This window comes from Equus caballus, chromosome 20, assembly GCF_041296265.1.
Source record: "Equus caballus isolate H_3958 breed thoroughbred chromosome 20, TB-T2T, whole genome shotgun sequence".
Classification (NCBI taxonomy): Eukaryota; Metazoa; Chordata; class Mammalia; order Perissodactyla; family Equidae; genus Equus; species Equus caballus.
The window spans coordinates 29,031,127-29,047,020 of NC_091703.1; the positions used below are offsets into that span (position 1 = coordinate 29,031,127).

The 15,894-nt window shown below is 37.9% G+C and overlaps 1 protein-coding gene across 1 annotated transcript; it reads left to right on the forward strand.

The window, feature by feature from the left end:
• The first annotated feature begins 6,959 nt into the window (after positions 1–6,959).
• OR2B7D (olfactory receptor family 2 subfamily B member 7D) lies at positions 6,960–7,961 on the forward strand. The gene has a single exon (XM_014734562.1). It carries the CDS (start codon positions 6,960–6,962, stop codon positions 7,959–7,961), a length of 1,002 nt encoding a protein of 333 aa, XP_014590048.1.
• The last annotated feature ends 7,933 nt before the right edge of the window (positions 7,962–15,894 follow it).

Below are 15,894 nucleotides of genomic sequence, written 5' to 3' on the forward strand. Positions count from 1 at the left end.
TCTAGATTTAAAGAAGTAAAAATCTAAGTTAAAGGAATGGACTTAAAAGCCTCATTTATATAACAAATAACTGTAACTCTAGAGAATACTCATTGCTTATTAGTATCTTGGCGTTAAAAACCATACCAGACCCATTTCCTGAACAAGAATCAATCCCAATTCCTTTTAACTAATTGATACTGATATTTTTCTTTATTAACACTTTCTCTTTTATTTCTTCGGGTTCCTTTCTCTTTTTTTTTCAATTATTTTGTTGAGATTATAATGGTTTACAACATTGTGTAATTTCAGGTTGCATTATTATTTCTCAGTTCCTTTTAATGCTATCTTAAAATGGGTGCTTATATGACTTATTTTAATTCTTTGTTTAATAAAAATGGTTTGACTTCTGGGGGCACAAAACAGAGCATTGTCTTCCCTGATGGAAGAAGAAAGCATGCTTCATAGAGTAAGAAACTTAACTATGACTACTGAAAAGACATCCACTACATAAAAACATTCAAAGTGAAAGGAGCGTCACAGGGAAAATCTGATCTGTGAAACTAGAAAAACAGGGAAACACTAAATCAAGAAGGACCTTGACAACCATGTTTAAGAGTTTACACTTTATTCTGAAGACAATGGTGCACTGTCAAAGAAGTTTAAGCAGAAAAGTAAATTATCATTTTTACATATTAAGAAGATTCCTCAAATCCACTTTCATAGTCTCACCACTTAAATCAACATCCAGTTGTGGAGGATGTACACACGCATTCAACATATAGAGAGAGAATAAGATAATTCACATATTTCTTTCAATCAACAACAGTTAGAGTTTACACTGAAACTACTTTCAGATTTTCAGAATTCCAGCTCATTTGTTTAATATTTGTTAAGCATAAAGTTTTGACAACATAGAATGCATAAGACATAGAATTACCATGGGAATTAAAAGATGAAGAAGAAATAGGTCCATCCTGAAGGAGTTCACATTCTAGTATGGAACATACGCAGCCAAGAATTAATTACCACGGCCACTGATTAGTAATATTAATAATTAGGTAGGAAGTGTTACAAGACCTCAAAGAAGAGAGCAAGTGGGGATTTTATGGCCTTCATAAAGAATATGATCCTTGAGAAAAGTATTTAATTAGAATGGGCCGTACTATACGGAAAAATAGGACAAGATTTACCTTTCAGATGAAACAGCATATTAGAATACATAATAGAATGGCCCCAAACTGGAATGTGTACACAGTGAATAGCAAATTGTGGACATCTTCCCACAACTATGGGGTCCATAGAATAAATGCAGTTTCATATGTTAGAGGTGTGCTTTTTATATACTATTGTAGACATAGTAACCAAAACTATTTTTAAGCAAAGAAGTGATGTGGTTATGTAGTTTAGGAAAAATAATTCAGATAACACTAGAGAAACTGGGAGTTGATTTCGTTGGAAGATCTCCTAGAGGAATTAAATGGTTCACACAAGATTAAAAAGATTAATACGTTGATAATAAATGGAAAATGTATGCTGGAAAGTGAATGCATTCAAAAAACATGTCAGAAAGAGAATCATCAAAGCTTTGATTCAGTATTGGGACCAAAACAAAGAGAAGAACCAAGGATAATTCAGGGAGTTCTCACTGGGATTACTGAGGGTTTGGAAGTGAGATTATGGAAATTTGATATGCAAAGGCACGAGCTATTTTCAGAAGAGGATAGATTACATTGTAAAGTAATTGAAACTTTAAAGTTCACAAATAATCCATGTGTATGTAGCCAAGATTTCATTTGTTTTAATATGCAACTCAAGAGGGGGTCTAAATTGTAGATATGGAATAAAGATTTATCATACAGATAGGTGGTAGTTCGAGCCACGGAAATGGCAAAGTCTCTCAGGAACAGTGTGAAGAGACAAAAGAGAGTCAAGGATAGAATTTGGGAAATCTACACATTGAAGTTGATGCCAATGAGAAAGAAAAGTGAGAATCAGGGAGCCAAGAAATAGTAGAAAAACAAATAGAAGTCAGTAAACAGCATAATTTCTTGAAGGAGAGGAACATGATCGATACCAAGTTACGTCAAGTAAGATAACGGCTCATCTACCTTGTATGATGGGAAAGATTTTGTGTATTGAAGATTTCACAGAAAGTAGCTTCATAAGAGTAGTAGGGGAAGAATACAAATAAGAGCACTTCGAAGTGTTGATGCGAGGAGAACACACGTGGCTATTTTGTGTACCATCAAAAAGATTCTAAGTGAATGAAGGAGAGAGCTAGAAGAGTGTCTGGTGTGGGCGGAGGGGCTAAATTCTAATTTTATTTTTCAGATAGGATACACGAACATACCTTTAGGCTATGGATAAATAGATAATGGGATACAAGAAGCTGAAGATGGGATAGATTATAACTGAGTAACCAAGTCTCCAAAAAGTGGAAGGTAATAGAGTTAGTAGTACCATTGGGAAGCATTTTTTTTTTATCGCATCAGTAATAGCGGTGGGATATAACAAATATGGGAAAAAACAGGCTCAGAAACGTATGCTTAGTGGATACTTTTTTCCCTTTTAAGTAAGAAAAAATATTTCTGAAGACAAGGATGAAGAATTTAAAGACTAGTCATGAGGATGTAATGTACATTGGGGAGACTATAGTTAATAATTCCATATTGTATATTTAAAAGTTGCTAGAGAGTAGGTCTTAAAGTTCTCATCACAAGAAAAAAGTTTGTGACTATGTGTGGTGAGGGATGTTAACTAGACTTATCGTGGTGATCACTTCACAATATATACAAATATTGAATCATATGTAGTACACCTGAAACTAATGTAATGTTATATGTCAATAATATCTCAATTAAAAGAATAATTTAAAGACTAGCTGAAAATGCAATCAATACTATTAAATTTGGGAGATGGAAGTTAAGCAGAGACAATAGGTTCACTCCTAGTCAACTTGGCAGGATAGGATTGACCATCTGTTGATGTCACCTCTCCAGAGCCCTCCTGTTTGGCTGCTCCCCAGAGGCAGCCAAACTCTGGATACCTGAACTGAGGCTAATGAGTTACATGGGACAGGGCACTCTTAGAGCCACTAGAAAAAACACATCTTCAAATGTCTCAGTCCCTAAAGCATATACTTTGACTTTGGGGACTTATTAATATAACCCTCAGATGTAGTATTAGCCCTTTTATTCATGGACAGATTCCATAGAATTCATAGATTCAAACTTCTGTTTAGCTATAGATTCAGTTGTCCACTCTAATTTATACTCCCTCTTATGCAGTGCAACACTTTATAAAATGAGTGAACAATCTTCCTGGGAAAACCCTGGCGATGACACAGTTATGCTAACACTAATTATAAAAAGAATTGGTAATGCCTTTAACAGCCTGATGGCATAGCAATTTGCACTTTCCTTGCCTTTGATGATTAACCAATCTTACAGATTATCCTGCCCAAGATTGGCATAATTTAAAGCACTTTTTAAATACATGGATCTGTATTTATTCTAAGGATTCTGTTCTATCTATTTCATCCTCTAACATGTTTCTCTAGTTCCACAACCACGTACGACTTAGTAATCGCTGAACATACAAGCATTCATGGGAGACCAGCAGTCAGGTGGTTCCATCTGCCACATATTAACTTTCCCATCAATATGTCAATCTTCTAGTTTCATAAAACTATAGCGGTCCTTCAAAGACCATCTTGCTTCTTTTAGAAGGTTGCTGTATATCTGTATAGGCTGTATATCTGTAATCTTTCTTATTCTTCGATGGAAGATGATGCCATATTCTTAGCCCAACACCCATTCAAATGTTTCTAAGTCCAGCTAAGGTTGTTCCTTTCTCCTGATTCTTTAGACCCAAAAAGGTGGTGGTGCTACCTGCAGAATTGGCATCTATGCATTGGTGAGCTCTTCACTTAGAGTAAGTTCTAGACTCGAAGAGGAATCTGAACTCCAGATTAGCTAAATATCAATTCAGTGGAGAAGCAGAAGGACGTAAGTATTATCTCCTCCAATTCAAACCAAGTCTTCGGTGCTAGGTCTTAGATGCACACCATCTGTATTTATGTTTTAGATGTAAGGGGTAACAAAGGTATACTTGTATAGGAGAGAAGCCTTCATTGGATATTCATACCAAGTAAGGGAAATCAGTTTTTCCTCTTACTGTGGACTTCTGCTATCTACATACCAATCGGAGCATGAGAAATAGCAACATTATCAATAAAAATCTTAGCAATTATCATGCTCACAATGTACCTTATTTATGAACTTGGAATAAAATAGAACTAATACCTGCATCTTAGGCTTACTGTTGCATAGCAGGCATTTCTAATAAAGAACTGTTAGAATTTGACAGGCAAGGTTACATTATACTACTGAAATTGGTAGAATTGTGTTGCCCCCCAAAAATATGTTGAAATCCTAACCCCTGGTTCCTATTAATGCGACCTTATTTGAAAACAGGGTCTTCAAAGATGTAACCAAGTTAAGATGAGGTTATTCTCAGTTATGATGGGTCCTAACCCAATATGACTGGTATTCTCAAAAGAAAAAGAGAAAGACAGACAGGCAAGGGAGAATGCTGTGGACAACTGAGACAGTAATTGAAGTGCTGCAACTGCAACCCCAGGAAGCCCCAAAATTGCCATTAAACCACCAGAAGCCAGGTTGCAAGGATTGTCTTTCCCCTACACGTTTCAGAGGGCCTGCAAACACCTTTGTGTGGGACTTCTAACCTCAACAACTGAGAGACAATAAATTTCTGGTGTCTTAAACCACCTAGTTTCTAGTACTGTCTTATGGGACACTAGGAAATAATACAACGTAATGAAATTTATATTAAAATATCCATGTCAATTTAATTTGACTTTTGTAGTTACAATGAATTTTACATGTTTTCTTATCAGAATATATGCTTTCTTGATTCAGATCACTTTGACATCATATTCCAGACTGAGTCATGAGATATTTCAGTGATCTCTGAGAAATGACAGCCTATTTGAGAGCATTTTAAGAGCCTTCAACTGGCACCGTGGTGGACTGGAGAAGCTCCTTTTCTCTGACTCTTAAAGCACAAGGATAGAGAGAAGAAGCAGAGGTAAGCACCAACATGTGATAAAGCAAATTCTGGCCACTAATGACAGTTTTATGATTCTGAATATTTTGAAGCAAGGCCTGATAATCTGGAAACTATAGAAATTAAGAACCATGCTGTCACTAAAGGATGTGCAGGGAGTGAGGAGAGTATATTCAAAATACGACAGTAGATCTATTGGAACATAAACCTACCAGGATTCAGTAAAGAACTGCAAACATTATGTCTTTTATTTGTTAAAAGCTACATATATTATCTCTTTCATTTGGAAGGAGAGAAGGTCAGGAAGTAGGGGAGGGGGAGCAGCCTTTAGCTAATTAGTGGTAGATTTGTACTTAGAATCCATGTATCTTGATTCCCATTTTATTGCATTTTAGAACTTATTATTCCAAATTAATTTCACCCTTTGGAAACACAGTAACAGCAGCTACCAAAACAATCACTGAAAGGATTTAGGAATAAAAGAATTAGGGGTACCAAGAATCCAACAGGAAAGGCATAATAGAGAGGTGGCAGGATATCCTCTTGCCTGGTCATGGATTTTGCTAATAGAAAAGTGACGTTTACAAAAGATTAACAGAGTCCTGCAAGGGGCAACACAGCATTTAAAAAAAATCTAAAATTTGAATGGTCAAGACCGTTTATTAACTGTTGTTCAAGATTTCTTTTGTTTTGCCCCTGTACACATAAATGTCCATAACCCCCAAATTCACTTTATGTAACTTATTACAGATTTTAAACTTCTTCCATATTTTCAATTATTCAACAGATATTTTTTGTGAATCTACCACAAGCCAGACTCTTTTCTAGGCTGTGGTGATATTACGAAATATTACTGTTGTTTAGGTATTTTTTATTGTTAAACTTGCCTCGTGGAGGGTGTGTATGTGTGTTCGTGGGTGTGACAGAGACAGAGTAGTTTATTTCCGAGAATAACCTCTATGATTTTAATGGAAAATGTTTCAGATGAGGTTGGTATTTATAGGAAGAGCTGAGTGACAAGTAGAAATTAATTACTCTATTACATTGAAGAATTTAAAAAGAGAAGTATGAAGTGAAAGAAAAGAAAAGAGTAAACATTGTCTTGGTGGTTTCCTGAGTTTTTCCTGAAAGTGGTATCATTGATGATGACTGAAGATCCATCCTCTGAAATATGAGGTTTGGATACAATGAATTCTTAAATTATTTCCAGTCTTTAAACATGATTTCAGGCTCCATACTCAAATGTTCCATTGGTGTATGTATTAAAATGTATTGTTCCCTTTGAATAAAATTGGTAATGGTAAATGCTATTATTTATGCTTCTTCAGGAAATATACTTTTTCTCCACAAAACAGAAATAAGAAAGCCAGTCTGAAATATTTCAGTTCTTCACGGAAAACAAAGAGAGAGGGATTAGGGGAGTACACATTTGCAACTAATTCAAGACAATTAGATTAGGTTTAATTTTTGGAGAAACTTGGATTATCTTTAGAGGTCATGCAATCATAAAATGACAGTGTCCCCTAGCAGTAGAGAACTCATGTCAGGGAGTCAGTTTTGAATCCTGCTTCTGCCATTTATTTGGTGAGTCACCCGGGAAAATTACTGAACATCTGTAACCCTCAGTTACAGGTCAGCAGAGATCACGATAACACCAGCTCATAGAGTTGTGAGAAAATGCATAGAAATTTTAGACCAGTGCCTGAAACATAGAAGATACTCATATATAGTACCTATTTATTGCTCCCTTTCTCACCAACAAGGAAGTGACTGTGAAAACGCTTCAAGCTACCAACCGAACTCTATTTACCCACTCTAGGAAAAAAGAGGTGGATTGAACAAGCAAGATAACAGTATCGAGTCCTCTTAATTCCAATTGACAGAGTAAAATGGAAAAAACTAATGACAGCACCTTCTCTGGATTCATTCTCCTGGGCTTCTCCGGCAGGCCTCAGCTAGAAACTACTCTCTTTGTGGTCATCTTGATCATCTACTTTTTGAGCTTTCTAGGTAATGGCACAGTTATCCTTTTGTCAGTTTTGGATCCTCGCCTCCATACCCCTATGTATTTCTTCCTCTCCAACCTCTCTTTCATGGATCTTTGTTTGACTACTTGCACTGTCCCTCAGACACTGGCCAACTTTAAGGGGAAAGACAAGATCATCACCTATGGTGGCTGTGTGACCCAACTTTTCATTTCCTTGGGACTCGGGGGAACAGAATGTGTCCTCCTGTCTGTCATGGCCTATGACCGCTATGCAGCTGTATGCCGCCCACTCCACTACATGGTGATCATGCATCCCCAACTTTGCTTGCAGCTTACTGTAACTGCTTGGTTTACAGGATTTGGTAGTTCTGTAGTACAGACGGCATTGACCATGACTCTCCCCCTCTGTGGTAAAAACCAAGTAGATCATTTCTTCTGTGAAGTTCCAGTGATGCTGAAACTGGCCTGCACCGACACCTCCATCCACGAGACTGAAATGTTTACCGTCAGTGTCTTCTTCTTGGTGGTGCCCCTGTCATTCATCTTAATATCCTATGGTCACATCACCAGTGCAGTCCTGAAGATGAAGTCAGTCCAGGGGAGGCGGAAGGCTTTTGGAACCTGTGGCTCTCACCTAATGGTAGTGATCATTTTCTTTGGCACACTCATCTCCATGTACCTCCAGCCTCCCTCCAGTTATTTGAAGGATATGAACAAAAGCATTGCCCTCTTCTATACTCTGGTGACTCCCCTGCTGAATCCCCTGATTTACTCTCTCAGGAACAAGGATGTCAAAGGGGCGCTAAGGAGACTAGTGAGGACAACCATAGATCGAGAAAGAGCTAATGCAGGGCTTGCAGGCCAAAGCGCTTGTGCACCAAACTTCTCAGTGACTAGAAACTAGTTTTAACTTAATTTAAGAAATTCTTATAACACACCTACTATGTACAAAGTGCTATTCTAGGTACATAGGATATATCAGTGATCGAAACAGAGACCCTTGTCCCCATGGAGCTAAACCTTCTAGTGGGAAAAATATAAGTTAAATAAGATAAGCTAAAAACAAACTGCAGTATATCATGAACTAGAATACTATACAACAATAAGCATAAACAAATTATAAGTAGGTACCACAACGTGAAGGATTCTCACAAACACAATGTTGATTGAAATGAGCCAGGTACAATTCATACTGTATGATTACATTTCTATAAACTTCAAAATGAGGTACAGTGGGGGGTGGGGGGAGGGCACTAGGGGTGAAGTGGTGTATCTACAACATGACTAATAATGATGTACAACTGTAATTTCTCAAGGTTGTTAACTATCATAATCTTAATTAAAAATAAGAAAAGAAGAAGAAGAAGAAAAAAATTCAAAAGGTGGTAGTTAACATATAGACAAAGAGAACTGATCAGTGGTTAACAGGAGAAGGGGGTGTGGGGGAAGGGCACTAGGGGTGAAGTGGTGCACCTACAACATGACTAATAATGATGTACAACTGTAATTTCACAAGGTTGTTAACTATCATAATCTTAATAAAAAAAGAAAGAAAGAAAGAAAAAAATTGAAACTTGCAGATAAAAAAATGAGGTACAGTAAATCTGTGTTTATTGGAAGTCAGAATAGCCGTTCCTCTGGGGAGTAGTGATTGGAAGGAAAAATGACCCGGGGTGCTCCTGAGGTTCCAGTCATGTTCTGATTCTTGACCTTGCTGCTAGTTATATAAGGTATACAATTTGCAAGACTTCATCATGCTTTTCACTTAAGGTACTTGCACTTTTTCGTACGTATGTTGTATTTCAATATCATTTACTTTTAAAAAGTTTAAATAAGCCAGAAATTAACAGAATAATATGATACTAAATACTTGTATTAAGTATGGACTGTCTGATCTATGGGATATCTTACGTAAGCTTCATGGTAACCACAAAGCCAAAATCTAGAGCAGTTACACTAAAGATAACAACAGAAGAAACAGAGCATACCACCACACAAAATCACCAATTTACAACATTAGGGAGAAACAATGAAAATAGAAAACAATTAATAAGGAGGCATTAGTAAGTCCTCTTATTTCAACAATATCTCTAAATGTAAACACGTTGAATTCATCATTCAAAAGGCACGGAGTGACAACATAGCTTTTAAAAAATAATCCAACTATATGCAGCCTAGAAGAGACTCACTTCAGATGTAAAGACACACATAGACTGAAAGTGAAGGGATGGAAAAAAATAATCCATGGAAGTGGAAACCAAAAGAAAGTAGGGATAGATATAGATAAATCAGACAAAATAGACTTTCCACCAAAAAATGGTAACAAGAGACAAAGTCATTGTATAATGGTAAAGAGGTCAATTCATCAAAAATATATAACAGTTATAAGTATGTATATACCCAACATTGGAGCACATAAATATACTAAGTAAATACTAACAGATGTGAAAGGAAAAATAGACAGTACAGTAACAGTAGGGGACTTCAATATCCCACTTTCAGCCATGGATAAATCATCTAGACAGAAAAATCAACAAAGAGACAATGGTCTTCAACCGTACATTAGACCAAAAGGACCTAACAAATATTGATAGAACATTCCACCCAAAGAAGCAGAACACACATTACTCTCAAGTGCACACGAAACATTCTCCCGGATAGACCATATAATAGGGCACAAAACAAGTCTTAATACATTTTAAAAGATTAAAATCATACCGAGTATTTTTTCTGACCACAATGATATGAAACTAGAAATCAGCAACAAAAGAAAAGCTAGCAAACTCTACAAATACGTATAAATTAAACTAAACACTCCCAAATAACCAATGAGTCAAAGACAATTAAAAGAGAAATCAAAGATATCTTGAAATAAATGAAAGTGGAAACATACCAAAACCTGTGGGATTCTGGAAAAGCAGTTCTGAGAGGGAAGTTTCTAGTGAAAAAAGCATATATTAAGAGAATAGAAAGATTTCAAATAAACAATCTAACTTTACTTATCAAGGAACTAGAAAAGAAACAAACTAAGCCCAAAGTTGGCAGAAAGAAGGAAAAATGAAGATCAGAGTGAAAATAAAGGAAATAAATAGCAGAAAAACTATAGAAAAAATCAGAGAAACTCAGAGCTGGTTTTTCAAAGAGGTAAAACTGACGAATTTTTAGCTAGACTCACTAAGAAAAAAAGACAGAGGACTCAAATGAATAAAATCAGAAATGAAAGAGGAGACATTACAAATGATACTTAAGAAATACATAGGATCATAAGTGACTACTATGAAAAATTATAGGTCAACAAATTGTATAACCTAGAAGAAATGGATAAATTCCTAGAAGCATACAATCTACTAAGACTGAATCAGGAAGAAAGAGAAGCCTGAATAGACTAATAATGAGTAAGGAGATTGAATCAGTCATCAAAAACCTCCCAACAGACAAAAGCCCAGGACCAGATGGCTTCACTGATGACTTCTAAAAACACTTAAAGAAGAATTAATGCCAGTCCTTCTCAAACTCTTCCAAAAATTTGAAGAGGAAGAATACTTCCAAATTCATTTTATGAGGCCTGCATTTCCCTACTTCCAAATCCAGATAAGAACACTACACAAAAAAGGAAACTATAGACAATATCCCTAATGAATATAGATGCAAAACTTATCAACAAAATATTAGCAACCCAAATTCAAAAACACAGTTAAAGGATTATACGCCATGACCAAGTGGGCTTTACCCCTGGGATCCAGAATGTCTCAACATATGCAGATCAATAAATGTGATACTTCATATTAATAGAATGAAAGAGAAAAATCAAATGATCATCTCAATAGACGCAAAAACAATTATTTGACAAAATACAACATTCTTGCAGGATTAAAAACCTCAACAAATTGGATATAGAAGCAACTAGTTTAACATAACAAAGGCCATATATGACAAACCCACAGCTAACATACTCCAGGGTGAAAAATAGCTATCATCAGGAATACAAGAGACAATGAGCGTTGGTGAGGATGTGGAGATAAGGGAACCCTTGTGCGCAGTTGGTAGGAATGTAAATTGATACAGCCACTATGGAAAACATATGGAGTTCCTCAAAAACTTAAACATGGAACTACCATATTGTCCAGCAATTCCACTTCTGCATATATATCCAAAGGAAATGACAGCAGGATACTGAGGAGCACATGTGTACTCCCAGGCTTATTGCAGCATTATTCACAATAGCCAAGATATGGAAACATTATAAGCATCCATCAACAGATAAATGGATAAAGAGGATGTGGTATATATGTATCTTTACAATGGAATAGTATTCAGTCATGAGAAAGAAGGAAATCTTGCCATTGTAACACATGGATAGACCTTGAGGCATTATTGTTAGTGAAATGTCAGACAGTGAAAGACAAATACTGTACAATATTATATATATGTGAAATCCAGAAAGACTGAACTCATAGAAACTGAGAGTGGATGGTGGTTCTCAGGGGTTGGGGGTGGGAGAAATGAGATAATGGTCAAAGGATACAAACTTCCAGTTATAAGACGAATAAGCTCTGGGGATCTAATGTGCGGTACTGTGACTATATTTAACGCTATTGTATTATGCACTTGAAAGTTGCTAAAAGAGTAGATCTTAAATGTCGTCACCACAAAAACAAAATGGTAATTATGCGACGTGATGGAGGTGTTAGCTAACACTATGCTAGTAATCATGTCTCAATATATACACATATCAAATCACACTGTACACCTTAAACTTAATGTCATATGCCAATTGTATATCAATAAAGTTTGAAAAAAATTAAAACAAGACATATTATTTATTTCTTTCATCTCACTTATTCTTCCTCTCCTAAGGCCAGAGTTTTACTACTGGTTAATACAAAATCTCTCTACACATCCTAAATGAGCGTGTTCCAGCATTATTCTATCGACAAACACAGCTCACTCTCTGTGATTCAAGTTTTAATCCAGGGCCTGAAAGAATGGCGCTTTCAAATTTTCTAACCTATGTTTACGTATTACGACAGCAAAAGGGGTATAATCTGCTCCATGGAACTCGTGAGTAAGGCAAGATTCTGTCACAGCAGGTACTCATACCATCTGCAGGTTAGCTGTTTTTCTTTATAATGTGATTTCCAGGAATAAACTGTGGTATGATATTCACTTGTGTATATTTTTGCTTACTTTGGAAAACATTGGGATTACACCACTTATAAACCTGTACCTTCTAAGTGGTATGAACTAAAGGAAGCATATTTTCTTCTACTATTCATCTTCAGGAAAGAGTTAAGAGATTGATCTACAAGAGATTGTATGTGGAGTACATGCTTAGTGCATGTGTGTGTGTATGTGTGTAATAACATATTAACATATAATATTTTAATAAAAAGGTAATATAGAGGGGGCTGGCCCCGTGGCCGAGTGGTTAAGTTCGCGCGCTCCACTGCAGGCGACCCAGTGTTTCATTGGTTCGAATCCTGGGCGCGGACATGGCACTGCTCATCAAACCACGCTGAGGCAGTATCCCACATGCCACAACTAGAGGGGCCCAGAACGAAGAATATACAACTATGTACTGGGGGGCTTTGGGGAGAAAAAGGAAAAATTTTTTAAAAATCTTAAAAAAAAAAGGTAATATAGATGTTACTTCAATTCAAATTCAAGCCAAAATATAACACGTCACGACAAAATATAAGGAGAACTATTGTTTGGGAAGTATGGGATGCTTTTTCTTTGAGGGGAGTGAATCCAGAGAGAGGTGGATTTAATACTAAAATTGACACGTTGTTGGCCAAGATGCTCTTTTAAATACTTTAAACAATAAGGTTCTCGGTCCCGCATATAAATTAATAAAGCAACATTCCAAAGAGAATCTTGCAAGACTAACAAACAGTTTTCAAGTACCTAAAATAGAGCCTTAAAAATACTTGGTAAGCACCATCACTTGCCTAACAGCACAGGATCAGGAGTGAGCTTCTGAGAAAGACTTTGACAACTGACAGTGACATCCCAGTGAACGTGAGTATCTCAAATAACCCAATCATTAGAAATGTCCAGGATGCTTCATTGAGACTACAGTGACAGGTACCACAACTGATCAGGTTCACCTTCAAAAGAGATTAAAACTGTCCTCAGAAATGGTTGTCTAATTAGAAGAACTTGCAATAGATTTTATTCAGTTCAGAATGGTTGAAATAAATCCCACCAATGTAAATCAATAGAATTGATTTTCTTAAAAAGGAACAAGAGGGGTCGGCCTGTGGCTGAGTTGTCAAAGTTCCGCTAGCTCTGCTTGGGCAGCCGGGGTTCACGGGTTCAGATCCCAGGCATGAACCTACTCCACTCATCAGTCACACTATGGAGGCATCCCACATAAAAAGTGGAGAAGGATTGGTACAGATCTTAGCTCAGAGCTAATCTCCTTCAAGCAAAAAAAAAGAGGAAGATTGGCAATGGATGTTAGCTCAGGGCAAATCTTCCTCACCAAAAAAAGAAAAAAGAGCAAGAGTGTCCAGTCCCTACAGCTATCTCAGGGATGCTATCCTCTTATCCCTCTTATTTGAGAGAAATTCATCTTCTCGTTTCTGCATTTACAGGAGCCCATCTTCCCAGAAAACCACATTCCTAAGACATTTCCATGTGCACTGGTTCCAAGAGTTTGAAAATCAGGTTTGATATATGCTGCAATACCAAAATGATGGGAAAAAGCTCTCATCTATACTACACACTAGGATCAGATCAGAAGTCACTCACAAAGGAAAGAGTTGACAGGGATCTGTAACCTGTTCCTCCCTCAAAGTGAGCCTAGTCAGAGAAGAACTCCGGCAAACAGTAACTGCTGAAATGTCCTAACTAGGAGGTGCATGGGGGTCTTACAGGGTTGCTATATACTGATTGCTGATCTAGTAATTTTATAGCAGGATGTATCAATCTGTTTAGAATGTAGTAAACCTACAATATAGAGACTGCAGTTGTACTAACAAATAGTAGGTAGTCCTAAATCCAGAGCAATGCCACAATGGATGCATATAAACTTAGAAACTCCTAAGCTTTCTCTGTGCTGACTTGTACCACACAAGTTAGTGCCCCACATTCCAAAACAAAAAGCATTCCACTATAGAAAGGGAGACTTAGGAAGCTGTGTCTGACTAGATCAGGGACTCATAGATATTGCATGTGTCATTGGTCCTGTTTTGTACATTTGTTATTGTTAATAAATTTTGTGCCACTTAAAAATTGTGTTTCAAAGATTGCTGGGAATATGTCAGCATACGAGGACTCTGAACTCACTTCCTGCCACAGACACAACCAATTTTCAACTGCTCTTGGAACAATTACTCCTGAGAGAGAACTGAAAACAGGATAAAAAGAACCCCCACAACAAGGGACAGTTCTGACTGAGGTGGAAGATGAGGAAATTCCTTTCTGGAGAGGAAAAAGCCACATTCTACCCATGCCACTTCATGGCCCAGAGCAATCTTAAGGTACAAAGCATTCTCTGGAGAAATGGGGAATCTGAGTAGGAGAGCTAAGCTGCTGTCAAACTCAAAAGAACCAAGATGACTGTCATAATATTTGGCTTTGCTGGTTATTAACAATGGGTAATACCCCCAGAAAAGCTATAGGACATAAGGGAAAGAAAAGCCTACTCTTAAAGGGCCCATGCAAAAATTCACCTGTTTCAGAAAGCAACCTAAAATCACCAGAAAGAAAGGTGCATTGTCTTTCGTGAAAAGAGACCCACTTGATAAGCTTTGGGCACATCTCAGCAAGAGATGGAACCTCCCCAGCCTGGGTCCACCTCCCCAGGAACTGAGACGTTGGTGGCAGCCATTATTGTGACCTAATACAAGCATATTGACACAGACCTGGCAGAAGTGATTGGACTTCTTCCCCTGGCCTGTTAGCCCAGGGGTCTGCCCCACTCACTAGAGCACTGACTTAATCCAGCTCAGACTGGGCAAGCAGCCTGCCCTAGGGACTAGCCCCACCCAACAATAAGCCCTTGAGCAACTTGTGGGCCCTCATAGTCACAGTGGGTGGGACCTCTGCATTTGGGTGAGTGGGTCTGCCTCTGCAAGACAGGTCATGTGCAAGGGGCAGAGTGTGCATGAAGGATGTGCCTGCATTGGTGGCATAGGTGGGGCCTCTGCAGCAGGATGCATGGGTCCACTACAGTGTCTCAGGGCATGAACATGGGGTAGGACTGTGTTACGGGGTTCATGGGTCTGGGGGTAGTGGGTCTTGTCAGCTGCAGCAGACTTGTGTTTCTCAAACATCCACATAGGGATTGACCCCACCTTCCAATGCCTGAAACAATTGTGTGCTGCCACTCCTGGGGCTGGTGCCACCCAGGTGCAATCCTGAGAGAGCCAAGAACAGGCTTGAAGGTCAGAGGCCTACAGCAATTGTAAGCCCTTGAGCCTAGCAACAAGTCATGCTGGGAGAATACTCACTTAACAGAAAAGCTGCATGAGGGTTGTGCTATTAAACCTTGCAGCCAACTGTACTAGGGCTACTCACCCCAAAAAAACTGACTAAAGGGACCACAGCAGCCACACACAGCTGAGCATTATAACCTTTCAGCCAAGGAGACAGCCTAGCCTCCCTGTGCACCTGCAGTGAGAGCAACGCTGCCACAACTGAAGGAAACATGTAGCGCACACAGGGGACATTCCTGGAGAATTCGGAATTGGTGATGAGAGGTAGGCACACTGCTGGGCCTCATAAAGCATCTCTTACAAAAGCCCACCTCTCCAAGATGGGGAGATGCAACTGACCTATGCAATATATAGATATAAACACAGAGAAAGAGACAAAATGAGGCAACAAAG

Excerpts from the sequence above, each read along its gene's own strand:
- OR2B7D (XM_014734562.1), top strand. The coding sequence starts at position 6,960 with ATGGAAAAAACTAATGACAGCACCTTCTCTGGATTCATTCTCCTGGGC.